This window comes from Stegodyphus dumicola, chromosome 4, assembly GCF_044657685.1.
Source record: "Stegodyphus dumicola isolate Sdum_Otavi_A_Nest chromosome 4, ASM4465768v1".
Taxonomy (NCBI): Eukaryota; Metazoa; Arthropoda; class Arachnida; order Araneae; family Eresidae; genus Stegodyphus; species Stegodyphus dumicola.
Window position 1 is genome coordinate 52,787,027 of NC_140771.1, and position 22,286 is coordinate 52,809,312.

The window sequence follows — 22,286 nt, forward strand, 5'->3', positions numbered from 1 at the left end:
GGCAAGTCACCTAAAATAAATTTTTGTTTAAATTTCTTTCTTTTTAATTAATTTCCCTTTATGTCCCACTTAATGGAAAAATTTCTCCACTTTCTAAAACTTCCAAGTCTAGAATATTCTGCCTCATTAATGAAGTGTATATACACAGTAAATTATTCAGCTTGAGTCGAGAAGTACTTTCCTCTTCATTTGTACGATCACTTCATCTACACAAAAATGTATTAAATACTGGAAACACTAATAATAAAACTAATTGATTTTTTGGTTACTAATCATACTGTTTTTAGATTTCATAAGAAAATATTTGATTTCTTGAAATCAAAGTCTACTAATAGACATATAATAACTTTCAGTACTTATATCAGGAAACTGAAAACATCTCTACAATTATTAAAATTTAAAACAATAAAATTCCATACCATCAGACGATATATCTTTCCATGGACAAGGAGGGTACATAAATGCAGCATTCTGAATTTGATCATTAATGTCTTCATCTTCATTAAATGGAAATGTTCCACTTAAACTGTAAAAAAGGAATAACTTCAAAAAATTTACAACATCCAAAATACCATGAATATTTCTCATGAGAACTGGATATAATTGAAAATTCGAAATCATAGCAAAATCTAGATTCTACACAATGTGTATAGGAAAGCAGCATATCAGCAGATTCATGTGAATGTATTCAGGAAACTGTGAAAGCATTCAATGAAAAATCTAGGAAATGTACAAATATTGATTAATTTTTGTTCTAAATAAGTACATATATTGCATACAGCCTTTGGAATTTTGTTAAAAATATAAGAAAATGTATACTTCATATTCACTTTTTTAACTACATCACAGCCTTGAGCTTTTGGTTAAATATATAATGTCTAAAGCTCATATTATTTTTTCAAATATAGAAGCACCAAGAAACCTTTATCCAAAATGCAGAGAAAATTTCAAAGTGCCTAGAGCAATGTTCCTCAAACTTTTTTAATTCATCACCCTCTTACAAAAAAAAAAAAAAAAAAAAAAAAAAAAAAAAAATGCTCAATGCCTCTTAGTGAATAAACATTTCTATTTGTCAATAAAATCCAAAAATACATTAAATAATTAAGATAAAATAACATGCCAACAAGTATTAATTTAGAAGTCAAACAACAAAAATCAGCATTATATTTGCAAATTTTCACAGGACTAGTTTTGATAGTTTTATCGAACCATCATCCTCAGCTGCCAAAGCAAAAATGAACGTGATAAGATATAGTGATTAGATAAGATAAGAATGGCTGAACAGGAGTTAAACTACTGGTGCCATCTATTGATGAAACGAGAACTAATTTGTAATCTCCTTAAAGGCTGAAGGCAAAGATGGATTTGAATTAGGGTCGTTTACTACAACAGAATGATTTTTTTTTTTTTTTTTTTTTTTTTTTTTTTTTTTTTTTTTTTTAAAGGTGGAATGCTTCCAGAAAATCCAATTCACCAAAGGAAGACGTTTTCTAAATAATTTTGGCTGCAGAAAAATTGAAGATGTGATTTTCGAACCAACAATTCTAATATTTTTTGCACTGCTAAATAATTTTTGACAAATATAAGCTAATAAAATCTTTTAATTGCATATTAGTCATTGTATACACGGATTCTACTCATCACTATCATAATGTATTCATGCTAATGTTGACAACTATTTATTTAAAGCGAAGCATAAAATATAACTTTTTGTTGATAAAAGCACTTATAAAATGCTGCATAAGCACACTGTATAAATAAAAGAAAACTGATTTTTAAAATTTTTTAAACACTTTTACTGAACTTGCTTTAAAGTCATCAGCTCTTTCAATATTAAAGTGGAGGAACAACTTGCATATTGCTAAATAAACACCATTTTTTTACCTCCCACCAACTGCTATATAGTGTCCCAACCCCGATCCAATATCACTTTCATCTGCCTCCCATAGACCACTTCAGCACCACACACATTTTTCAAAACAAAATTATGGAAACTGTTTCAATATGCATCTGTGCCCCCTCCTTCACGTCTAAGATTTCTAATTCTACATTTTGATTTCATAACAATATGATACAGATATATAATGAATACTTATGAATTATTAAAAGCTTAAAAAATCAATAAATTATTTTTGCTGTTTACTGATCAAATAAAAATTTATCTGTAGATATGTTTATAAAAAAGCAACAAATATATTACCTAACGTAAATTATAACTCCTACAGACCACATATCTAATGAACGATTATAGCCTTTGTTTCTAAGAACTTCAGGAGCTAAAAATAAATGAAATTTTCTAATTAATTTCAACTACATTCTTAAATTTTCATTTATAGAAATAGCAGTGATAACATAATTAAAATATGATCACTCAATAATTTCTACCAGTTTTTAGTTTGCAATTAAGCTATGCTAAGAAAGGTAGGAAACACATAATTACTTTTATGCTAGCTAATAATTTAAATATATTATATTTGTTACCATAATATAATTTAAATCTGAAAGATAGCAGTTTTTTAGCTATTCAATAATTTAAATGATTTTCGTTTATACTGAAAATAGGTTCTAAAATAGAGATTTTTGAATTACTCACCAATAATCAAAAATCTGTACTTTAGAATCTATTTTCAGCATACAACATAATCATAATATCTAATAAATATTATTAAAATAAGTCATAATTTTCAAGTACAAAATAAAAAAGGAAATCCATAAATATTTGTATAAAAAAACACAAAAATACTAAAAAAATTCAAAAATACTTAAAATTATCTTTAATTTAAATGTTTTTGTGAGTATTCATAACTCACAAAAGTTTTTAGAGGCTATCTAAAACTAGTTTCAAAATGAAATCAATTATATACTTTTAAAATAAATGTTTTTAAACATATAAGATGCTCTCAGTATGGTTCATAACGTAAATTTCTACACTTCTTTTCAGACAACAATAGCAACAACAAAAAAAAAAACTTAAATTTTTCACATAAACAAACAAACAAAAAATAAAATAAAAAGACCCTTTCCCCAAATTGTTTTGCAATAAACAGCCAAAAATACATGATATCAAGAATTTATGTGAAATCAATATTTAAAAATTTTCAATATTCTTTTTATCAGCAACATATTTTTCTATTTATTTAATATTCCTTAAGTATGCAGTTTTTTTAGCCTTAGATATAGATCTCAGCCCTTCTCATCCTTAGATAACCTTAGATTAGCCTTTTATAAAACATAAAAGCTACTTAAATCAGAAAAATTTCACTATTTACATAACAAAAAAATGGTACTTGTGTATTATCACATCAAATGAGTAGCACAAGTAGTGTGATTAAATGCCAATTATGGTTGACCATGTCCTTTAGAATTCCACAGTAACTACTGGTGAATGGCAACAAAGATAAAATTCTTACCAATGGTCGACAAGATAATACATTAAGTACCCCAAAAAAATCATTCAAAAAGTTAAAAGTACTTGATTATTTTTGAAAATGAAACATACAACTAATGAACTGAAAATGTATACAATAACATATTTGTGCAATAAAAATATTTAAAAATTATTACAAGAATAATTAAAATGTGCATGTACAAGACCAAAGAATATTTAAGTAATTCAAACTTCATTACAAACAGACCAAGGTAAGCAGGCGTTCCAACAACTGATCTTCTGAAAGACTTTTCACCAATTATCCGAGCAAATCCAAAATCACATAATTTTACCTATTCAAATATCAAATTTTAATTTAAAAGAATTTCTAATTCAAGAATTTTATCTAGATATTAGTCATCATCAACATAAACTATTGAAAATAACTCAGTAAATTATTAATCAAATAATTCCTTAAGAAATGAAAATTTTCTAGAAAATAAATGCACTACCTGAGGGAAATCCGAATCTGATGATAAAAGCACATTTTCAGGTTTCAGATCACAATGAACTATGTTCTTAAAATGAAGATGACGTAATGCTGATAATATCTAAAAAGAAACAGAAAAGTTGTACAGAAAGAAATTCGATTTATTGTAAAATTTGTATTTTTACTTAAGTTAAACAGAAAACAAAATTTTAATAAACATACTTGAAACACTAGAAACTTTGTAATTCTCTCAGATAATCTCCTTTTCTCGCTAGATAAAATCATTTCCAGCATATCACCTTTTAATTTCTCCATCACAACAAAAATCTAGATACAAAGTACATAATTATGTTACACAGGTAAAATGGAAATTCAGTATCAATAAGAGCAGAAGTTGTATGATATTCATTTTCAAATTTAAATAATAACACTCAACTATTTCCATTTACACTGGATTGTAAACAATAAATGCAACACAAGTTTGTATCTGTATGATGAAAAAAAAATGTTAACTTTCCATTTAACTGTTTGAATTAAAACATGCAATATTTCAACATTCAATAAAAATAAGAAAAAGTTTTTGTTTAAATTCTGTAGTTAACAATTCTACATGGATATATATTACAGAATTTACACTTGAATAGCATAAGCAACAACATCCTACTATGTTAAAACTCTGCAAATAATTTCCTTCCTAAAAATGTTATCAGTACCTTCATATCAACTATATATATGTATTATTTGTGAAGCTTACTTTTTTTTTTTTTTTTTTTTTTTTTTTGTATATTTCCAAGTAAATACAATTTAAGACAGTCACAAATTATTAAGTGGCTTAAAATTTCTTCCCAAAATTATGGTTGTAAATTGATAAACAATGCACTGAGAGGAACTGTTCAAAAATTGCCATGAATATGATATAAAGAAATTCATAAACAAAAAAGCGATCATTATTTATATTTTTATTTATGGTCCAGTCATCCAAAGTTCAATATAGGATGCTTTCAGAAAAAAAAGAACGGAAGTTTTTTGTTCCCCCCCCCCATCACCAGTTCTATGTCTTTTGAGGTACTGAATCCGAATTTGAAGTTTGCCACCTCATTACAGGTCAGCTTCACTATCGAAATGGAAATAAAACCTCAAAGTTTTTGGCACCTTTTTTTCAGTTTTTGGCATATAACTAAAAATCTAAGCATTTTTCAAAGATGATATCTCTATATTAAATTAAAGTAGACAAAATTTCCTACAAAATGCATATATTGTAAATGTTTAAACAATATGTGATGCTACTAGAATGTGCTGAGTAAGGGCCAGTTTTTGGCTCTCCATGAAAAATGTATTACTGTAAATATGTTAATTGTGATTAGCGGAATACATTTTTAGCATCAATCCTGCATGATTTCTCCCCAACTCCTTCCAAGCTCCAAACCTTCAAGAAGCCACCTCATATTATAACCATCCACCTAGTTGATGTTCAGCTGTGATCAAGCTGTAAAATATTATGAGCCTTTTTTAGTTATTATGACAGCATAATGTCGGGAGTGCATTATATTTGACAGATCATTGCATGATGGAATATAGACGGCTGTGCTGAAGCCAAAGTGGTTGACATCTTTCAATGAAACAAGTAAAAAATGAGAGGATGGAAAGGCAGTTTTGTTTACAAGGTGTACAAAAATTGAGAGCCACGAAAAATGTAGGAAGCAGTGTACTAATAAAAAATTGATTGCTGCTTTTGTTAAAGGAGTAAAAAGAGTACTAATGCGCCTACATTATGTTCACATGTGCACTGTGCCCCCCTCCAAAAGAAAAGAAAAAGAAAGAAGGAAAAAGACAGTTCTACATCATCCCTTTTGCTGGGCCAATTGACGAAAATAAAATTGCATTTTTCATGTCTCGAAAACTTGACTTTGTATTACATTTACATATAGCATTGTTCTAACACAGGTATTTTGACATAAAATCAGACTTTTTCTGAAATCACATACCATTTTTTTCCCATATTTCGATTCTACAATTCAAATTATGTGCCTAGATATTAAATTTCATAATTTTTGGTGAGAAATTTTAAAATTTATACTTCTGCATTTTTTCAGTTTGCACCAAGAATAATTCACTTGGCGAACTTCTTAATTTATAGCAATCTATTTTCCTTTTTTTCATTGTACATGAGCGGACAAAAGTCAATGTTCATATTTTCAAATATTTTTTTTTTTTTTTTTTTTCCATTGTACATGATCAGACAAAGGTCAACGTTCATATTTTCAAATAATTTTAACAAAGTGAGTAAACCAAATTTGGTGTTACTATTGCTTATAACAAATATGCCAAATTTCAAAATACGTCAATATGTAAATTCATGTATATCTTAGGAAATTTTGAATAAAAAACACTAATTCTTTTGAGATATGCTTAGAAATATATCTACTTTAAGATGATGGTAAAATTTTTATAGGTTATAATTCAAAATTTTTTTCGAAACATTTATAAAAATGATTTTAAAATACAAATTTTAAAATGTGAAAGGAAGAATCAAATAAGTTAAAAAAAAAAAAAAAAAAAAAAAAAAAAGAGTGATTAATAAATATATCCCAAACTCAATTAACATTGAGAAGCTGAAATTTTGAGAGCTAATTTTTTAAAAACTACTTGTGTGATTTTTACAAAACTTGGTAGTTTGGCATAATTTGAGTTGTAGAATCGAAATATGAAAAAAAATTGGCATGTTATTTCAGAAAAAGTCTGACTTTGTGTTAAAATACTTAAATTAGAACAATGCTATATATAAATCTGATACATATCCTAAGTTGAACTTTCGAGACATGAAAAATGCAAGATGAATTTTGTCAATCGGCCAAGTAGAACGAAAGATACAGAACTGTCACTTTTTTTTCCCCCAGTCTATCTGATATATTACAGTGCTGTATAAATTTAAATTTGTGTGCTGTAAAAAAATGCCATCAGATTACTCGAAGAAACAGATAAAAAGTAACCTGATTATAAACAACTGTTAGGTTCATACTTCACTTAAAGCTTTAGTGAAAGATAACACATCCGTATTATTCTTTCCTCTAAATTGTGTGACCATCATTCAGCCTATAAATACCAGAATAATAGTGCATGCCCTGAAATGCAAATATTAAGTAGAATTTTTAAAATCCATGTTAAATTTTTTGAATAATGGCAAGACTATTCAAAACATTTTTGAAATATTTTAGCATAAAATCTGCTGTGTTGAGCGTCACAAGATCGTGGGATGCTTTTCGTTGGATCATGCTTCCAGATGCTTTCAAAAATACTTAACATAATTTATGGCCAGCTACCATATTTCATGGTAAGGAAGATGAAGATAATAAGCACGAATTTGAAGTTTTTTGGATATTGCAAACCAAAGATAAAACTTTCCAATTAATGGATTTTGTAAAGAAATGTGGAGAAGCAGTAATAAAAAAAGATGATATAACAAAAGTTTTTCATAGTCAGGACAATGCCCTAATCATTAATCAATTAATGGACATTGAAATCTGTAGTATAGTTCAAGATCCAGAAAATACTACCAGTAGTGAAGAAAGTGAAGGAAAGATGATTGAAAATGAAAAAATTCAATTGACAAGTTAGTCAAAATTCTTGACACAGCAATTTTAGGACTTGAACGATGGACCTTTATGACTGAACAAGAAATTATATCTGTCTACAGAATTGAAGAGAATGCATTAGCATAAAAAAAGAAGCAACTTAAACAGCTTACATTGAAAGAAATGTTTAATAATGTAAAGAAATAAATATTAAGCTTTTTTTTTAATTTTGTTATTCTTTAAATCATAATTACTTCTTTTCATATTTTTAATTTTATAATTTATACATGCCATCTTACTAGATTCAAACTGATGATCTAATATCCAGAAAAACCCCAAATCCAGAATCACTTAATTCATGATGAGTCTGGATCTCAGACTTTCTATTGTAATTCCTGGTGGCTTGACAAAAATCTTACAACCATTAGATTTGTCAGTTAATAAATCCTTCAAAACTGAAGTCTGAAAGCAGTGGGGCATACGGTTTCATAATAACTGTCATCGTAATTTGGTTGCGCATAAACAGTTGAACCTCTAACATAGGGAACCGTTGGATTAGGAGTTATATTTGTTTCCATAACATATCTTGTATCAACATGAGAAGTTTCTCCCCTCAGCCTCGTTGTGTAATAGGTATAAGTCGTTCGATGAGTAATGTAAGGATCAGATTCCGGTCAATTATAAGTATTATACGGCACAGTTCTATCAATATAGCGTGTTGCGACTCTGGTAGGTACAATTTTACTCACAGTGTGTCTTTGTGTTGCAACAGGTCTAAGTAGGAATGTGGATGACTGAAGGATTACACACATATACCAAAAGCGGCAAAATGCATAGAACAAAGCATAAAGACGTAAAAAAGTGGGTACAATGTAAGTGGAAATTGGTGACAACATCATCAATATCAGCAGGGTTCAAAGTAGCTAAAATAACATCCTCAGATAAGGAGACTGAAAACTGAGAGGATAAATGTGGCGATCTGGAAGATTTGGACTATTTAGATCGGGATTTGCTAAATCTTTTTAATTCAGATAGTGAAAAATTGAAGTTTGATGGCTTCGTATGGTGTACAGTTTGCTGTAATCCTTTTTGTAAGCAAAAGTAACATTCAAAATTTTCTTTTGTCACTCAAATTTAATATCTCATTGCTGCGATATTTTTTATAATCTAGTATGAATATTAAAAACATGGACCTTTTTAGTGGGTAAATATAAGTACATTTGTGAACGTAAGTATATTTTCAACATTTCTTACCCATCATTTATTTCTGAGTTACGATTTAATTTCATGCATTTTTCTTAATTGATATGCCACATAATAGGACAAATGTGAAGATTTTGCATCTATAATGTTCACGATGAAGGTACAATTTTAGTTTATCTTTCCGTTATTTTTCTTGAGTGCATACTGACGTGGCCTTTTTTTCCGGAAATTAAGGTAATAAATAGCTGTGCTATATATTAAAGCCTATCGAATCTCCTAAAGTGGGGACAGAAAGTAAACTACACTCTTTCTAAAGACTCTCATTGGCATTATTGCTTCCATCCATTGAGAGGCAGAATGAAACTGTTTTAATGCAATCAATAACTACACACTTATTTTTCATAACAATTTCTTGAACCCATTTCTCCTACAACTGCAAGGTTTTTTTGACCCCACACTTGAGTATTTCTTAGCGATTTTATTGAAAGGAAACATTTTTCTAAAAGAGCTACAGCATAATATGATGCATTCAGTAGCACATTGTGTTAAAATAAAAAGGCAAAGAACAGGCATTCTGCATTAATAATTTTTGGTCCTTTGTTTGCACGGAAAAATTTAACTTTTTACCCAATACAACTCACGTTGTCCTTGTGTTTAAAAAGACTGGCCCTTCCACCGTGTGAAATTAAAAAATTGCAATGACAAATGGTACACAGTGCAATATTGCATTTCCTTCACGAAATAATAGAAAGAAAGTCATATGTGGAGGATTTTTGAAAAGGACATGAATATTTTACATTTTTCACAGAAATAACTAAGACAAAAGACTGCAGTTCCATAAAATGTTTCTGGGTAGCACAAGAAACTTCACGCTGCTCACTGCCGAGACAAACAAAATAAACAACCTTGATCTTGCTTTGTACTTGTTGGCTAATACCGTATTTGGCGGCATACAAGACCCACCCACTTTTTTATACACATTTTTGAAGAATTTTATACTGATCATTATAAGGAATTTACAGTATTTTAAATATAAAGTAATAATTTCTACAAATACCTAATCTACCTGGGAAAGAACACGTTTTGATTTTCTTCATCAAAACCCAGACACTCATCTCCAGAGCTAAATGAAGAGTCACTTGACACTGCTTCTAAATCAGCATCTGAGTCCTCATACAACAAATTGTCCTCTGTAACATCCAGTGCATTACTAATGTCACACTTCTAAATTGATTTAACCACTGTCTCTGTTTTCACAGCATCCCCATGAAGCTTTGACCCATTCACAAACTTGCATAATCAAGAAGGAGGCCTTTTCCTTCTTTCTGATGGTGTAGCCTCAATTTGAAGACTGCATCCAGCTGTTCCACTTCTCCTTCATAAATCCCTTAAGTGGTTTATTAATGCAGACATCTAAAGGTTGAAGCTGACTAGTTAGAACTCCTGGAATTACAGCTAACTGAGTTGTCAGTTGAGTTTATTTTTAACACCTTCTGTTCTGTGAGAATGAAACTGATCCCATACTAGTATGGCAGGTTTCTTACACAGTCCACCAGGGCATCTCAACCAAATTTCTATCTGTTCATAACTTCATTCGTCTTCCATACCTCCAGCCTTTTGAGTGAACATGTATAAACATTCCTTTAGGAAATTTTTCTTCGAGTAGTGTCTTCCTTTTAAAAATCAATAGTGTAGTCAATTTTGCCCCATTAGCAGAGCAGGATAAAACAATTGTGTAGTGAGTTTTTTCCTGCCCTAAAGTTTAAACAGTAACATGTTTTGTACCTTTGGAATCTACAGTTTCATTTGAGGGCACCTTAAAAGTCACAGGAACCTCGCCCATGTTTCCTATTTGCACAATTCAATATTTTCTTGTTTTCATGCATTAATGACAAATTGATGAAATTCAATATTTCTTCCTTCATATTCATCAGGCATCTTTCGTGATATTTTTGGTTTAGTCCTCATACATAGCTGGTTTCTTTTCATCAATCTTGAACACCATGAAGTTGATCCAGTAAAATCGGCAATCTCTTTATCAGTCACTATCGCTTTCACTTGCTGAATCATCATTTTCATAGAGGCTGAAAGTCCCACTTTTTTGGGTCTAAAATCAGAGTATTCAGCTCTGCCTCAAGTCCAGGCCATTGCGCAGTTCCCCTTCGTAGGTTATGTTTACTGTGAGTTGCTTTTTATAGATCTTCTTGATTCTACCAATTTCTTATTTTCTCAGTTGGGGGTGGCCCAAAATGCCACTCTGCAGCCCTACTTCCATGTTCTTTAGTATACACAATCACACGTAGCTTGTATTTTGGACTTTCACACACAAAGCAGAAACGCACAGTATCTCACTAATGAAATGACTTCGGTTTCCATTTATATATATCTAGAGGAGGAAAAAAAGCACTTTTGGATGCAAAAAACTACTTTTGTTGGGTGCAAATAACATTATCTGCTAGGCTATATGAAAATCACATGAAATTTTAAAAATAAGAGAAAGTCGGGAGAAATATTTGCAAATCGATTTGGCAGGAGTGTGGTCAGAAATTGGGAGTCTCCATCTAAATTGGGAGAGTTGGCAACTCTATAAAATGAATTCATTTCATATTATTTAAGAGATTTTTAAACAAAGTATACATAATTGCATTGGTTACAAACAATAAAACGGTAAATAACTTATAAAGTATATTTTCTTTCTTTCTGCATGCCTTTGTGGTGTAACAGTAGCACACTCTGCGTGTATTCAAGAGGTCCACTTTTCGAGTCCCACTGAAGGCACTGCTCATTTTTCTCTTCTCCTGCATAAAAAAAATCCTAATGACTCTACAGTGGCACCTGAACTAAAAAAAGGTGGTGGATGATAATTCTTCACCACCAGGATTTGGCGACTGTGTCCCCTAATCCCCAGTCGCTTTTTAAAAGGGGGTGTTTTTATAAAGTATTTTCTCCCATCTTTCTGCATGCCTTCATGGTGTAATGGTAACACAATTGGTGCATATTCGAGAGGTCCACAGATCGAGTCCCGGTGACAGCATTGCTCATTTTTCTCTTCTTCAACATCAAAACAATCTTAATGACTCTACAAACTCTTAAGGCATTTGACTATTCGAATACTTCCTATTATTCTAACAGATATAAATTATTATATCTGAATAATTATTACACACCATACGGTTTTCACTAATAATTGTATTTATAATTAAAACTAAAAATAATTCATTTTAAACTTACAGAATATTTAAAATCTTCCTATGTTAGACAGTTTACAAAATAATACGCAAGTCATTTTACATATCTATTATATTAGACTTTCTGAACTCGGGGGGGGGGGGATTTCTCCTCTGGGGGTGCATTTTACAGTTTCAGGAGGGTTTGCCGTCAGCCTTTAATTTATCTGCTAAGTATTTTAATTTTATTTTATAAAAGACTACTTTACTTCAACTTTTGGCAATTACATTTCTATACTTTTCCTTTTTTTAGTTTTTCAAACGCACTTAAAAATCTTAATTTAAATACATCTATATGTATTTTTCAAGTTTTGGATAACAGAGAAATATGATCATCTAGCAATAGTGAAAGGGGCACACAGGGGAAAAAAGGTTGAAAACCACTGTATTGTGTCATTTTTTCATTTATTATAATTTTCTTTTTTTAGTTATTTGATAGAAGTTGAAACATTCTGTTTCCAGCATGGGTACGCTAAAAAATTTTTCTCCCACATACTTAATAACTATGCCATAGTTTTATCCCATTCGAGCTTAATCTGCTTGGAGAAATCTGCTTTAAATATACAATGTCATTATCTTCAATAATTAGGCCACTCCTCCTTATCCTGAATTGTAATACTCTTCAGTAAAGCACAGATCAACAAATTATTTTTTTGAAACAGCTGAAGTTTTCATCTGAAATACTAATGATTTTAAATACACTAGAGTTTCTTAAAACTTTGGGTCGTAACCCGATGGGGGTCAGCGGAACCTGCAGCAGGGGGTCGCCAAAGATTTTAGCAGTTTTGATATTTCTTTAATTTATTATAATTTTACAATTACAAAATATTTTTACACAATGTATCTGAAAATAGAGAAAGATAAGACAATACAGACGAAGAAAAAATTAAAATGTTTCCGATGGATTCTTTTTATAATATAAATGTTAATTTTACTTGCTGTCCACATGACACTGTCATTTCATCTGTTACTTATTTAAAATTTTCCCATTGTTCTATGTCTTAAAATTAGAAATTAAAGTTAATAACCTAACACTGCAATACTATATTACAGTACAAGTGAAAAAATCAACAGTTTCACTCACATGTGTGCTGGGTTTGCACAATGCTTATGGGGTCCCACAAAATTTTCATAAATATTATGGGGTCCTGAGGTCATGAAAAAAATCTCAGTAATAGAAAGGGGTTGCGACTAAAAAAAAATTTAAGGAGCCCTGCACTAGACCAACGATTTTCAATTGGTGGTGTGCAAGCGAAAAAAGGTGGTATGCAAAGAAACAAAGTATTTTTAACTATCAAATTAAAAAATAAAATACCCCAACATCCTGTTCAAGTTTCTTTCTCTAACACACGCAAATTTATGCGATCATCGTTTTGTTCGAGGTCCATAGCCGATCATAGACTTATAATAATCCGTTTTTATTTTCACAAATATTCTTTGAGCCATAGACATAACAAAATTTGTCATAAATGATGTTTTTTAAAAGGAGTAATAGAAATGGATATTGTATGAAATAGGAAATAAAAATAAACTCTCATAAAAAGATAATAGCATCTCATTAATTCTTAAAGAGTTGATCTATATATTAGCATATCTACATTATATCTCGCCACCATTTTCAAGCTCTTATTGCTCTATTTTCAATTAGAATAATTTTTGACGGTGATTTGCTGTCTTTAACCACTAGTATTTTGTCTCCTTGTTGCTTTGTATTCCTTACTTTTCTACATGATTTAAGAATATCGTGGTCTGTTTTTGAAGAACTCGTAATATATTGTGCATTTAAATATTTGTGAAAAAATAATAAAAGAAACCTAGATTTTCAAAATAGAAAAATGGCTAGGATTGACTAAGCGGAAAAAAGTTGATTCATAGGTGATGGATCCAGGACAATATATTAGCACTAAGAATATTGAAAAGGAAAGCAAAATTCCTTATAGAAAATCCAGTGAAATTTATTTATCATTTGGGTTTACTTGGAATGGAGATGAAATGGACCCTCAACCTCAGTGTGTTGTTTGCGATGAACTATTAGCCAATCAAAGTATGAAACCATCGTTTCTTAATAGACATCTTGAATCTAAGCATGCCAATTTAAAGTATAAACCTGAAGCCTATTTTAAAAGGAACTTATTGGAGTTCAAAATAGTAAACAAGTAATGAAAGGTTTTGTTACTTCAAGTGAAAAAGCTTTGGAAGCTAGTGACCTTAGTAAGCTACAAATTGTTAAGACTGGGCAGGTTCACACTATTAGAGAAAAACCTTACATTACCAGAAGCTAAAGATATTGTTTTAACACTATTCAGCAAAAATGCCACTAATGAATTTTAAAATATTTCATTATCAAATGTATAGTAAGCTGACGAATTCATGAAATGGTAAATTTCATAATAGACACTAATTCAAAAATAGAACACAGTGAATATTTCGCACTGCAACTGGATAAAAGTATAATGAACTTTATAAAATAATATATAAGGTATAATAATATAATAAATAACTTTATTTAATTATTAGTTTCCATATGTTTCAAAGAAGATAAATGAATCACCGAAGAATATTTATTTTGTGAATCTCTTCATGATAGAGCAACTGCAAATGAAATTTTCAAAGTAATTGACAATTTTATCTCTTAAAATTGTATTCCTTAGAATAAGTGCATTGCTCGATGGAGTCACGGAGCTCGGGCTTTAACAGAAAAATATTTCCTTGTTATTTCTCAAATAAAGAAAGATGCAATTGCAACTAAATTTACTTACTGCTCCACTCATCATGAAGCTTTAGTAGCCAAAACAATAAATAAAACCTGAAAATTATTTTGAATCAAGCTGTGAAAATTGTTAATTTAAAAAAAAAAAAAAAAGACCTTTTAGCAAGTAAAAAGTATTAACGATTTTATGCCAAAAGATGGGCAGTGAACATGAAATGCTTTTGTTACATTCCAAAGTAAGGTAATTAATTATCCAGAGCCAAAGCTTGTAAATTGTCTTTTACAACTTCAATTAGTAATTCAAATTTTCTTCTAAGATTCAAAATTTCAATTTCAAAATTGTTTATTTAGTGAATTTTGGTTGGCCCATTTAGCAAATTCAACTGATACTTTTCGGAAGTTAAATGAATTAAATTTAGAATTACAAGGGCAAAGTGTAAATTTGTTTACCCTCAATGATAAAATAAATGCAATGATAAAAAGAACTTGAGCTAATAATCAGAGAATTGGATAATAATATTTTAAGCATTTTATTACTTTTAGAGAGTTTTCCAACTGAAGATAATTCAAAAACAAAATAATTAGCATCCTAAATTAAAAATCATTGTTTTTCATTGATAAATAATTTCAACATGTATTTTTTTCCAATTATGAATGAGAAAACTGAATTAGAAATTCATTTTAACCAAGTGTATCTAAAATTTTATCTCCTGAAAAAAAGAACAATTAATAGAAATTTCACGTTATCAAACTCTAACTCAAGATTTAAAAAATAACACACTTGTTAACTTTTGGTTAAACCGAAAAAATGAATTTAAAGGCATTTCAAATAAAACTATTAAATTTTATAGCCTTTTTTTGCACAACCTATTTGTGTGAACAAAGATTTTCTTCATGTTATATTTAAAAAATAAACACAGAACAAAATCTAATTGAATCCTAATTTATGGTTAAAACTAAGCAAAATAAGACCAGACACAAAGAAATTTATCTCTTTTAAAAAGGTCCAAATTTCACACTTAAGTATTATAACTTAAATTTTGATAATTAAAATGGTAACCAATTTGTAATCTAATATTTCTTTATGTGTGCCTATTTAATACAAATAGCCAATTTGTTGTGAAAATGGCAAAATATATTTTTTTAGTATTTCTATTAAGATACTGAAAAATAATCATTGTAAATTGTAGTGGTGGTACTAAAGTTTTTCAGTTTTTGTTTAGATAGTAGGCGTTAGTCAAAAGTTGAGAACAACTGGAGTATATTATATTTGCTAAACTTCCTATGTTTAAAATAAAATTAATATACAGTTACCTAGAACTATTTCAAGTACCTAAAACTATTTCTGCAACACTGATTATTAAAAAAAGAAGATTCACAGCAAAATAGGCATAGTAAAGTTTCCTTACATTTTGCCTCTTCTCATAGAAAGAAAACTTATAAATCATTGTTGCTGCAAACTGCTTTAAATTTGAACACATATATAATATGTTTTAACATTTTTATTTTACTCCTCTCCCAATTTGCCAAAAAATATGCGCTTTTAAGTGAAGCAAACTTTTTACAATAAAAGTAAAGGCAAATATTAAAAAAACAAATTTCTTAATGAAATGAAATTAATTTTTAAATATTTGTGCAAGACAAACAAAAGTAGTTGAGCTAGATTATACATATTTACCATTTAAGGAAAAGACAACACATTTTAAATATTGTTAAAGAATGCTAATTAAAGAGTCATTTCTATACTTCGCATACTCTTTTAACTCCTAAGTTTTAACAAAGTATTAAAAAAATATATATATTCAACAGAAATATTTCAACAAACCCTCTCAGGTGTTTCAAACATTTTTTCTAAATTTACAACACCAGGATGATGAATATTTTGCAATATGGAGACTTCGTTTTTTAATTGAGCCTCTTGCTTTGTTGGAAAGCGTACTTTTTCTATAACCTTGATTGCTACTGCTCGACCACTAGTCCGATGAACACCTGCAGTAAAACAAACACATGCATATAGACATGAATATATCTATACATAACATTTAAAAAATGACATAATTATATTAATAAGAATCATTTTAACCCTAAAAACTGTTCATACATAGGACTCAAAATGCAAAATTGAACATAATTGAATATTTAATTTTCACAATTCTCTGGATAAAAAAAAGTGCAACAGAATATTAGGTAAATAAACACTTAAAAATAAGGAAGCATGCATACATAAAAACTATTTGCATAAAACCAAAAATGTATAATTGCTACAAAAATCAATGTAAAAACTCAATTTTGTTATAAAAAATAAGTAACAGAAAAACTCTATTAAAAAAAACTACTGCTGCAAATAGTAATTATGTAAAACTGCTCATAATTATATAATTAATTTTCATTCTCTAAATGAAAACAAAGCCTTAGTGAAGGCTAAATAAATAATCATTTCAAAATCATGATGCAGAACTAAATAAAAATTATTTGCATAAAACCAAATATGTAAAACAGCACCCAAAACAATGCAATATGTAAAAACTCTCATTAGATAGATTAAATTTGATTAAAATAAATAAGCTAAACAATTAGGAAACAAACTGTTGTTGTTGGGGGGGGAACAGAAACTATTGCTGCAACAAATTAGAAAAAAACTGTTGTTGAAAGTAATCATTAAAATGAGCTATTTCAATAGTTCTATATTTTATTTTAAACCCTATAATTCTCATTATTTAAAGTTTTCATCTTTTCCCATAATCAGAAATGTAATTTACTTGGATTTGATGACTCTTCTACACTGCTACTACCTTGAAAAAACTTGTGCTTTTAATTTCTTTACTGGTCACTTTTATGAGACAGTACTTATTTAATCAGTTAATGTATTTCAATATAATTATAACTATTGATTTTGTTACCATTTGGCATATTTGATTTCTGAAAAGTATTTTTGCTTTTTTTATTTCTACATGACTTTTTATTTATTTTAATATTCTTCATTTTCTTTTTTTTTTTTCAGTGAAGAATGTTAATTTTATAACACTGACTAATTATAAAAAATAAGTATATTTTCTTTATATATGCATATCATAATTTCATAATTACCTTTCTAACTAAGGGGAAAAGTTTAATCTAAGTTTAATCTAATCATTTGCCTAAGATAAAGACAATGCAAAGAGAAGCATTAGGTATTTAAAAAATGTATCACGAATCTTTTATAAAGAAAATTTTGATGGCAGGACATAAGAATGAGAAACAAAGAAAAAAGGGTATATAATTAATGCACAACTATACAGTTCTATAGCACAATTGTTCCAAGAAATGAAATAATGCTATTACCTCCATAAACTACCCCAAACTGTCCTGAGCCTAAAACTTCTTCTGGAAAAATTTGATACTGTAAACTTATATCCTAAAAATGTCAACAACCAAATATTTAATTATTAAAATATAGTTCTCAAATTATATCAAAACCTCTTAAATAAAAAAAATTTAATTAAAACATATATTTTGTATACTTTACACCAAAATGTTAAGACCTGGAGAGATGAAAGTTTAAACTCTTAACTTGTACAATACAATATAAAATTTAGATGCAACCAGTAATATTGATACAATGTATACACATGTAAATGATTAATAATTGTATTTCGAAATAAAATACACTCATTACTATTACCCAAAATTATAAAAGAATGGAGATACGATATTCTTCAGATAAGTAAACCAAATCATTAGATAAAATAGGTCACATGAGTCAAAAGGACTTGGACAGGAGCCATATTTGGCAAATTTTAATACTTGAGATAAATCTCAAAATAATCTAATGCATTTTATTACTAGCATTAATTACATTAGCATTTAATTTATTGCACATTAAATTTTACTCCTTATTTTTCCCCTCAGTCAAATAAATGCTTCAGTTGTCTTATTTTCAACACAGTATTCAACTGTGCTATATTACTTAAGGTCATGATTTTTCAGATCAGAAATCAAAACTAATAAAAAGTAATTAAAAATAATATTAATCATATGTTATACGATTTATAACAAGATTTATATGATTTATAACATAAGATTTATATGATAGATCATATGTTATATGATTTATAACATAAGATTTATATGATAGATCATATGTTATATGATTTATAACATAAGATTTATATGATAGATCATATGTTATGATAGATAAAAATATTTATCATACAAATTTCTTAAGTGCTACAATAAGATGTGTACTGTGTTACATTAAACATGACAGTTGTGATGAATATAACATCATTACAAGTAAGCATGGTGATTTTAGTTACAATAAAATATAAAAAATTCATCACACAATAGGTATCTGAAGAGAATTTTGTGCTAAATACTTCTCAATTCTTTATTTAATTTATCATTTTATCAAATTGGGTTTTTCAATAGAAATCAACTTAGATTTTATAAATTACCAGTTTTATGTTTCTCAGTAAAGTTTATTACTTATTCCATCATTTTATAAAGTAAAACACAAGGTTTTTCATACATCTTCTAGTAATAACATTTTTGACTGCATTTATAATGTCACTGTTTTTCACTAAATAATCAATATTTTATTACACTTTAGTTTTAGAATTTTTCAAGATACAGCTGTAAAATTATGTTAAAGAATTTTGTGTTCATTCTAGTAAAGATTAATTTTTCTCACAATGACATATAGTTTAATACTCATATGACTTTGATCTATGAGCATTTCCTAGCTTGGATGGATGTTATACTGTATAAAATAAGTTGCAATTTTGCACAAGAAAAAAAAAAAAAAAAAAAAAAAAATTAAGGTATATTTTCCTATGTTACTTTCCCTGGCCTAATAAGGTAAACTTCGTAGCACATTTTGCTGAGCCAGTTTTCTGTGGTTAAATTTATTCTGGTAACAAATAATGTTATGGGTTTTCCACAAAAGAAATACGAGGGGTGTTTTTTAAGTAAGAGACGTTTGAAAATAAAAAAACAAACAAAGGAAAAGTTTCAAAAACCAAATTTATTTTCAAATTTTACATATGTTCCTCTATTCTTCAACATAGTTGCCAAGTTTGTTTAACCACTTATCATACCTTAGAAATGGATTTTGAACAACCCTCTTCATAGAAACTAGCCGCCTTCTCTGATAACCAAGAGGTCACAGCCATTTTCCCATCTTCATTATCATTGTAGTGGTTGCTGCCGAGATGATGTTTGAGATAGCGGAAAAGATGCTAATTGCTCGGTGCAAAGTCTGATCTGCACAGAGGTTGTCCAAAACAAACCAGTCAAAAGACTCCAATAAAGCTTGGGTCTGAGCTGCAGTGTGTGGCATTGCATTCTCATGGAGTGGCAAAATTCTCTCCGTCAGCATGCCATGTCTTTTGTTTTTATCACTCTTCTTAGCTTTAGCAAGGTTTGGCCATAGATTACTGCATTTATGGTGGTTCAACGTTACATGAAGTCGACCAACAAAACACCTATACCTATCCCAAAACATGGATGCCATTATCTTATACTAAGACAGAGTTTGTTTGGCCTTGACTCTTACAGGAAAATGTGTGTCTCTCCACTCCGTTCTCTGTTGCTTCCATTTGGGCATGACATGTGAAAACCTTGTTTCGTCTCTAGTTACGATCTGACTAAACATGGCATCTCTTTCTTTGTTATAACGAGTCAAAAAATTAAGCAAATACTCAAATCTTTTGCTTTTGTGGTCCTCCGTTAGGAGTTTAGGAACCCAATGGGAGCACAGTTTCTTAAATCTTAACTTTCAAAAATAATCTTCTACAGCAGGGTTTTTTAAACTTTTTTCAGTCGTAACCCCTTTTTATCACAGAGATTTTTTCGCGACCCCCAGGATGGCATAATGTTTAGAAACATTTTGTGGGACTCCATAAATATTGCGCAAATCCGACACACACATGAGTGAAACTGTCAATTTTTTCACTTGTTCTGTAATATACTATTGCAGTTTTAGGCCATTAACTTTAATTTCTATTTTTAAGACATAGAACAACATGAAATTTTAAATAAGTAATAGATGAAATGACAACGTCACGTGCAAAGCAAGGAAAATGAACGTCTATTATAAAAAGAATGCCTTGAAACGTTTTCGTTTTTTCTTTGTCTGTATTGTCTTATCTTTATCTATTTTCAGATACATTTTGTAAAAATATTTGATAGTTGTAAAATTATTATAAAAAGTTAAAGAAATATAAAAAATGCTAAAATGTTTGGCAACCTCCTGCTGCTGTTTGAAAGAGTGCTTATTGTAAAGCATCCGTTCTCAAGAATTTTCTCTTCAACTGAAGCCACCATATTGTCTATGATCACAGATGGGCGATCAGAGTGAGACTCATTATGGACGTTGTCACGGCCAGTTTCGAAGTCTCTGACCCACTTACTCAGCTTTTCTTTACTCTTGGCAAGAGCTCCGTAAACTTCACAAATCTGCCGGTGAACGTCTGCAGCAGACAAGTTTCTTGCCGACAAAAAATGTACACTGACCGTACCTTACACAGGACAGGCGATTCAATAATCTTGAACATTTTAAAAGACACAGGATAGACCATCCAAGTTACCTACACAGCTGCAACCAAGCACAGTTGCTTCCAAGGGTTGCCAGGACACGGCGCAAGCACTTGTTGCTACGCGGCATCTATTAATGTATACGACAAAATGGCCCTTACTTAAAAAACACGCTATGTACAATTCAGTGTGTCAATGAATAAACTCAGTCTAAACTGAATTATAATCTACCTCACAATGTTGAAAATGCTTTCAAGTAGTATATTGATGCCAGATACTAATAAAACAATCAGCATTACTTTGCTAAGGCCTTTTAATTTTTACAACTTAATTTTATCTCACAATCTTGAAATGAAGTGCCATGATACATCAATTTGAGGTGTAACAAAAATTTGCTCATCCAAAATCAGTGGACTGACAAGAAGCAAATTCATTTTCAAATTAATATCATTAACAGACAAATTTCCAAACAACCAAACCAGGTACTGAACAGAAAATTAAATCTTTCTCCCTAAAGAAACATATATTATTTTTGTAAGCTTCAGAGGTTCATTGTCGGTAGACATTTCCTTAAGGATGCAATCGCAACTTGCTTTGTAAAATTTCCTTACATTGGAACAAAACTGACTTATCTATAAAATTGTAAATTTCTTTTTCAGAACATAAGCTCTAGTCTTGTATTACCAGATCAAGAACATGTTCCTAGTTTTTCTGTCAATGATAGTCAAAATTAAAAATTGAATGCATCATCAGCACCAGCCTTAAATAGCTGCAAGTTTAAAAAATCTTCTGATTAAATCTGCAAAAATCAACAAATTTCCCACGGAATATATGTTTGAGGAGCTTCTTATAAAAGGGGGAAAAAGGGGGTTGTTTATTACAGACAGGCAAACAGTAAACGTTACGTGCAGGATTTTCTGTTTACAACTGTAAATTATAAAATCAATATTTTCATTAGAAAAGAAATGCTATAAAATAAAATTGTCCAATTATCCTGTTAACAGAATCTAAAAGACATAAGCAGCAGGTGCTCCCCATAAGTTTAAAAATTTTGTGTAGTTTAGTTCCACACACAGCTTGGCACAATGTGAGAGTAGTTTTACATTCAAAACGTTTCTGAACAAACTAGTATAACTGAATTAAAAGCTATTAAGCATATAAGTCCATAAGCTGACTTGAAGCATTCTGAACAGTTATGTGAAGA

At 29.5% G+C, this 22,286-nt stretch overlaps 1 protein-coding gene across 8 annotated transcripts in view; it reads right to left on the reverse strand.

Moving 5' to 3' along the window:
* LOC118197575 (serine/threonine-protein kinase D3-like) overlaps positions 1 to 22,286 on the reverse strand; it is a 153,753-nt gene that overhangs the window by 20,119 nt on the left and 111,348 nt on the right. For all 8 annotated transcript variants that reach the window (XM_035369102.2, XM_035369104.2, XM_035369106.2 and 5 more), the window contains 7 exons: positions 17,891 to 17,963; positions 16,395 to 16,558; positions 4,080 to 4,184; positions 3,880 to 3,978; positions 3,636 to 3,720; positions 2,201 to 2,276; positions 420 to 526 (listed from right to left, as the gene is read on the reverse strand). In XM_035369102.2, the coding sequence (XP_035224993.2) occupies positions 420 to 526; positions 2,201 to 2,276; positions 3,636 to 3,720; positions 3,880 to 3,978; positions 4,080 to 4,184; positions 16,395 to 16,558; positions 17,891 to 17,963 (709 nt within the window). The remainder of the gene's footprint in view (positions 1 to 419; positions 527 to 2,200; positions 2,277 to 3,635; positions 3,721 to 3,879; positions 3,979 to 4,079; positions 4,185 to 16,394; positions 16,559 to 17,890; positions 17,964 to 22,286) is intronic.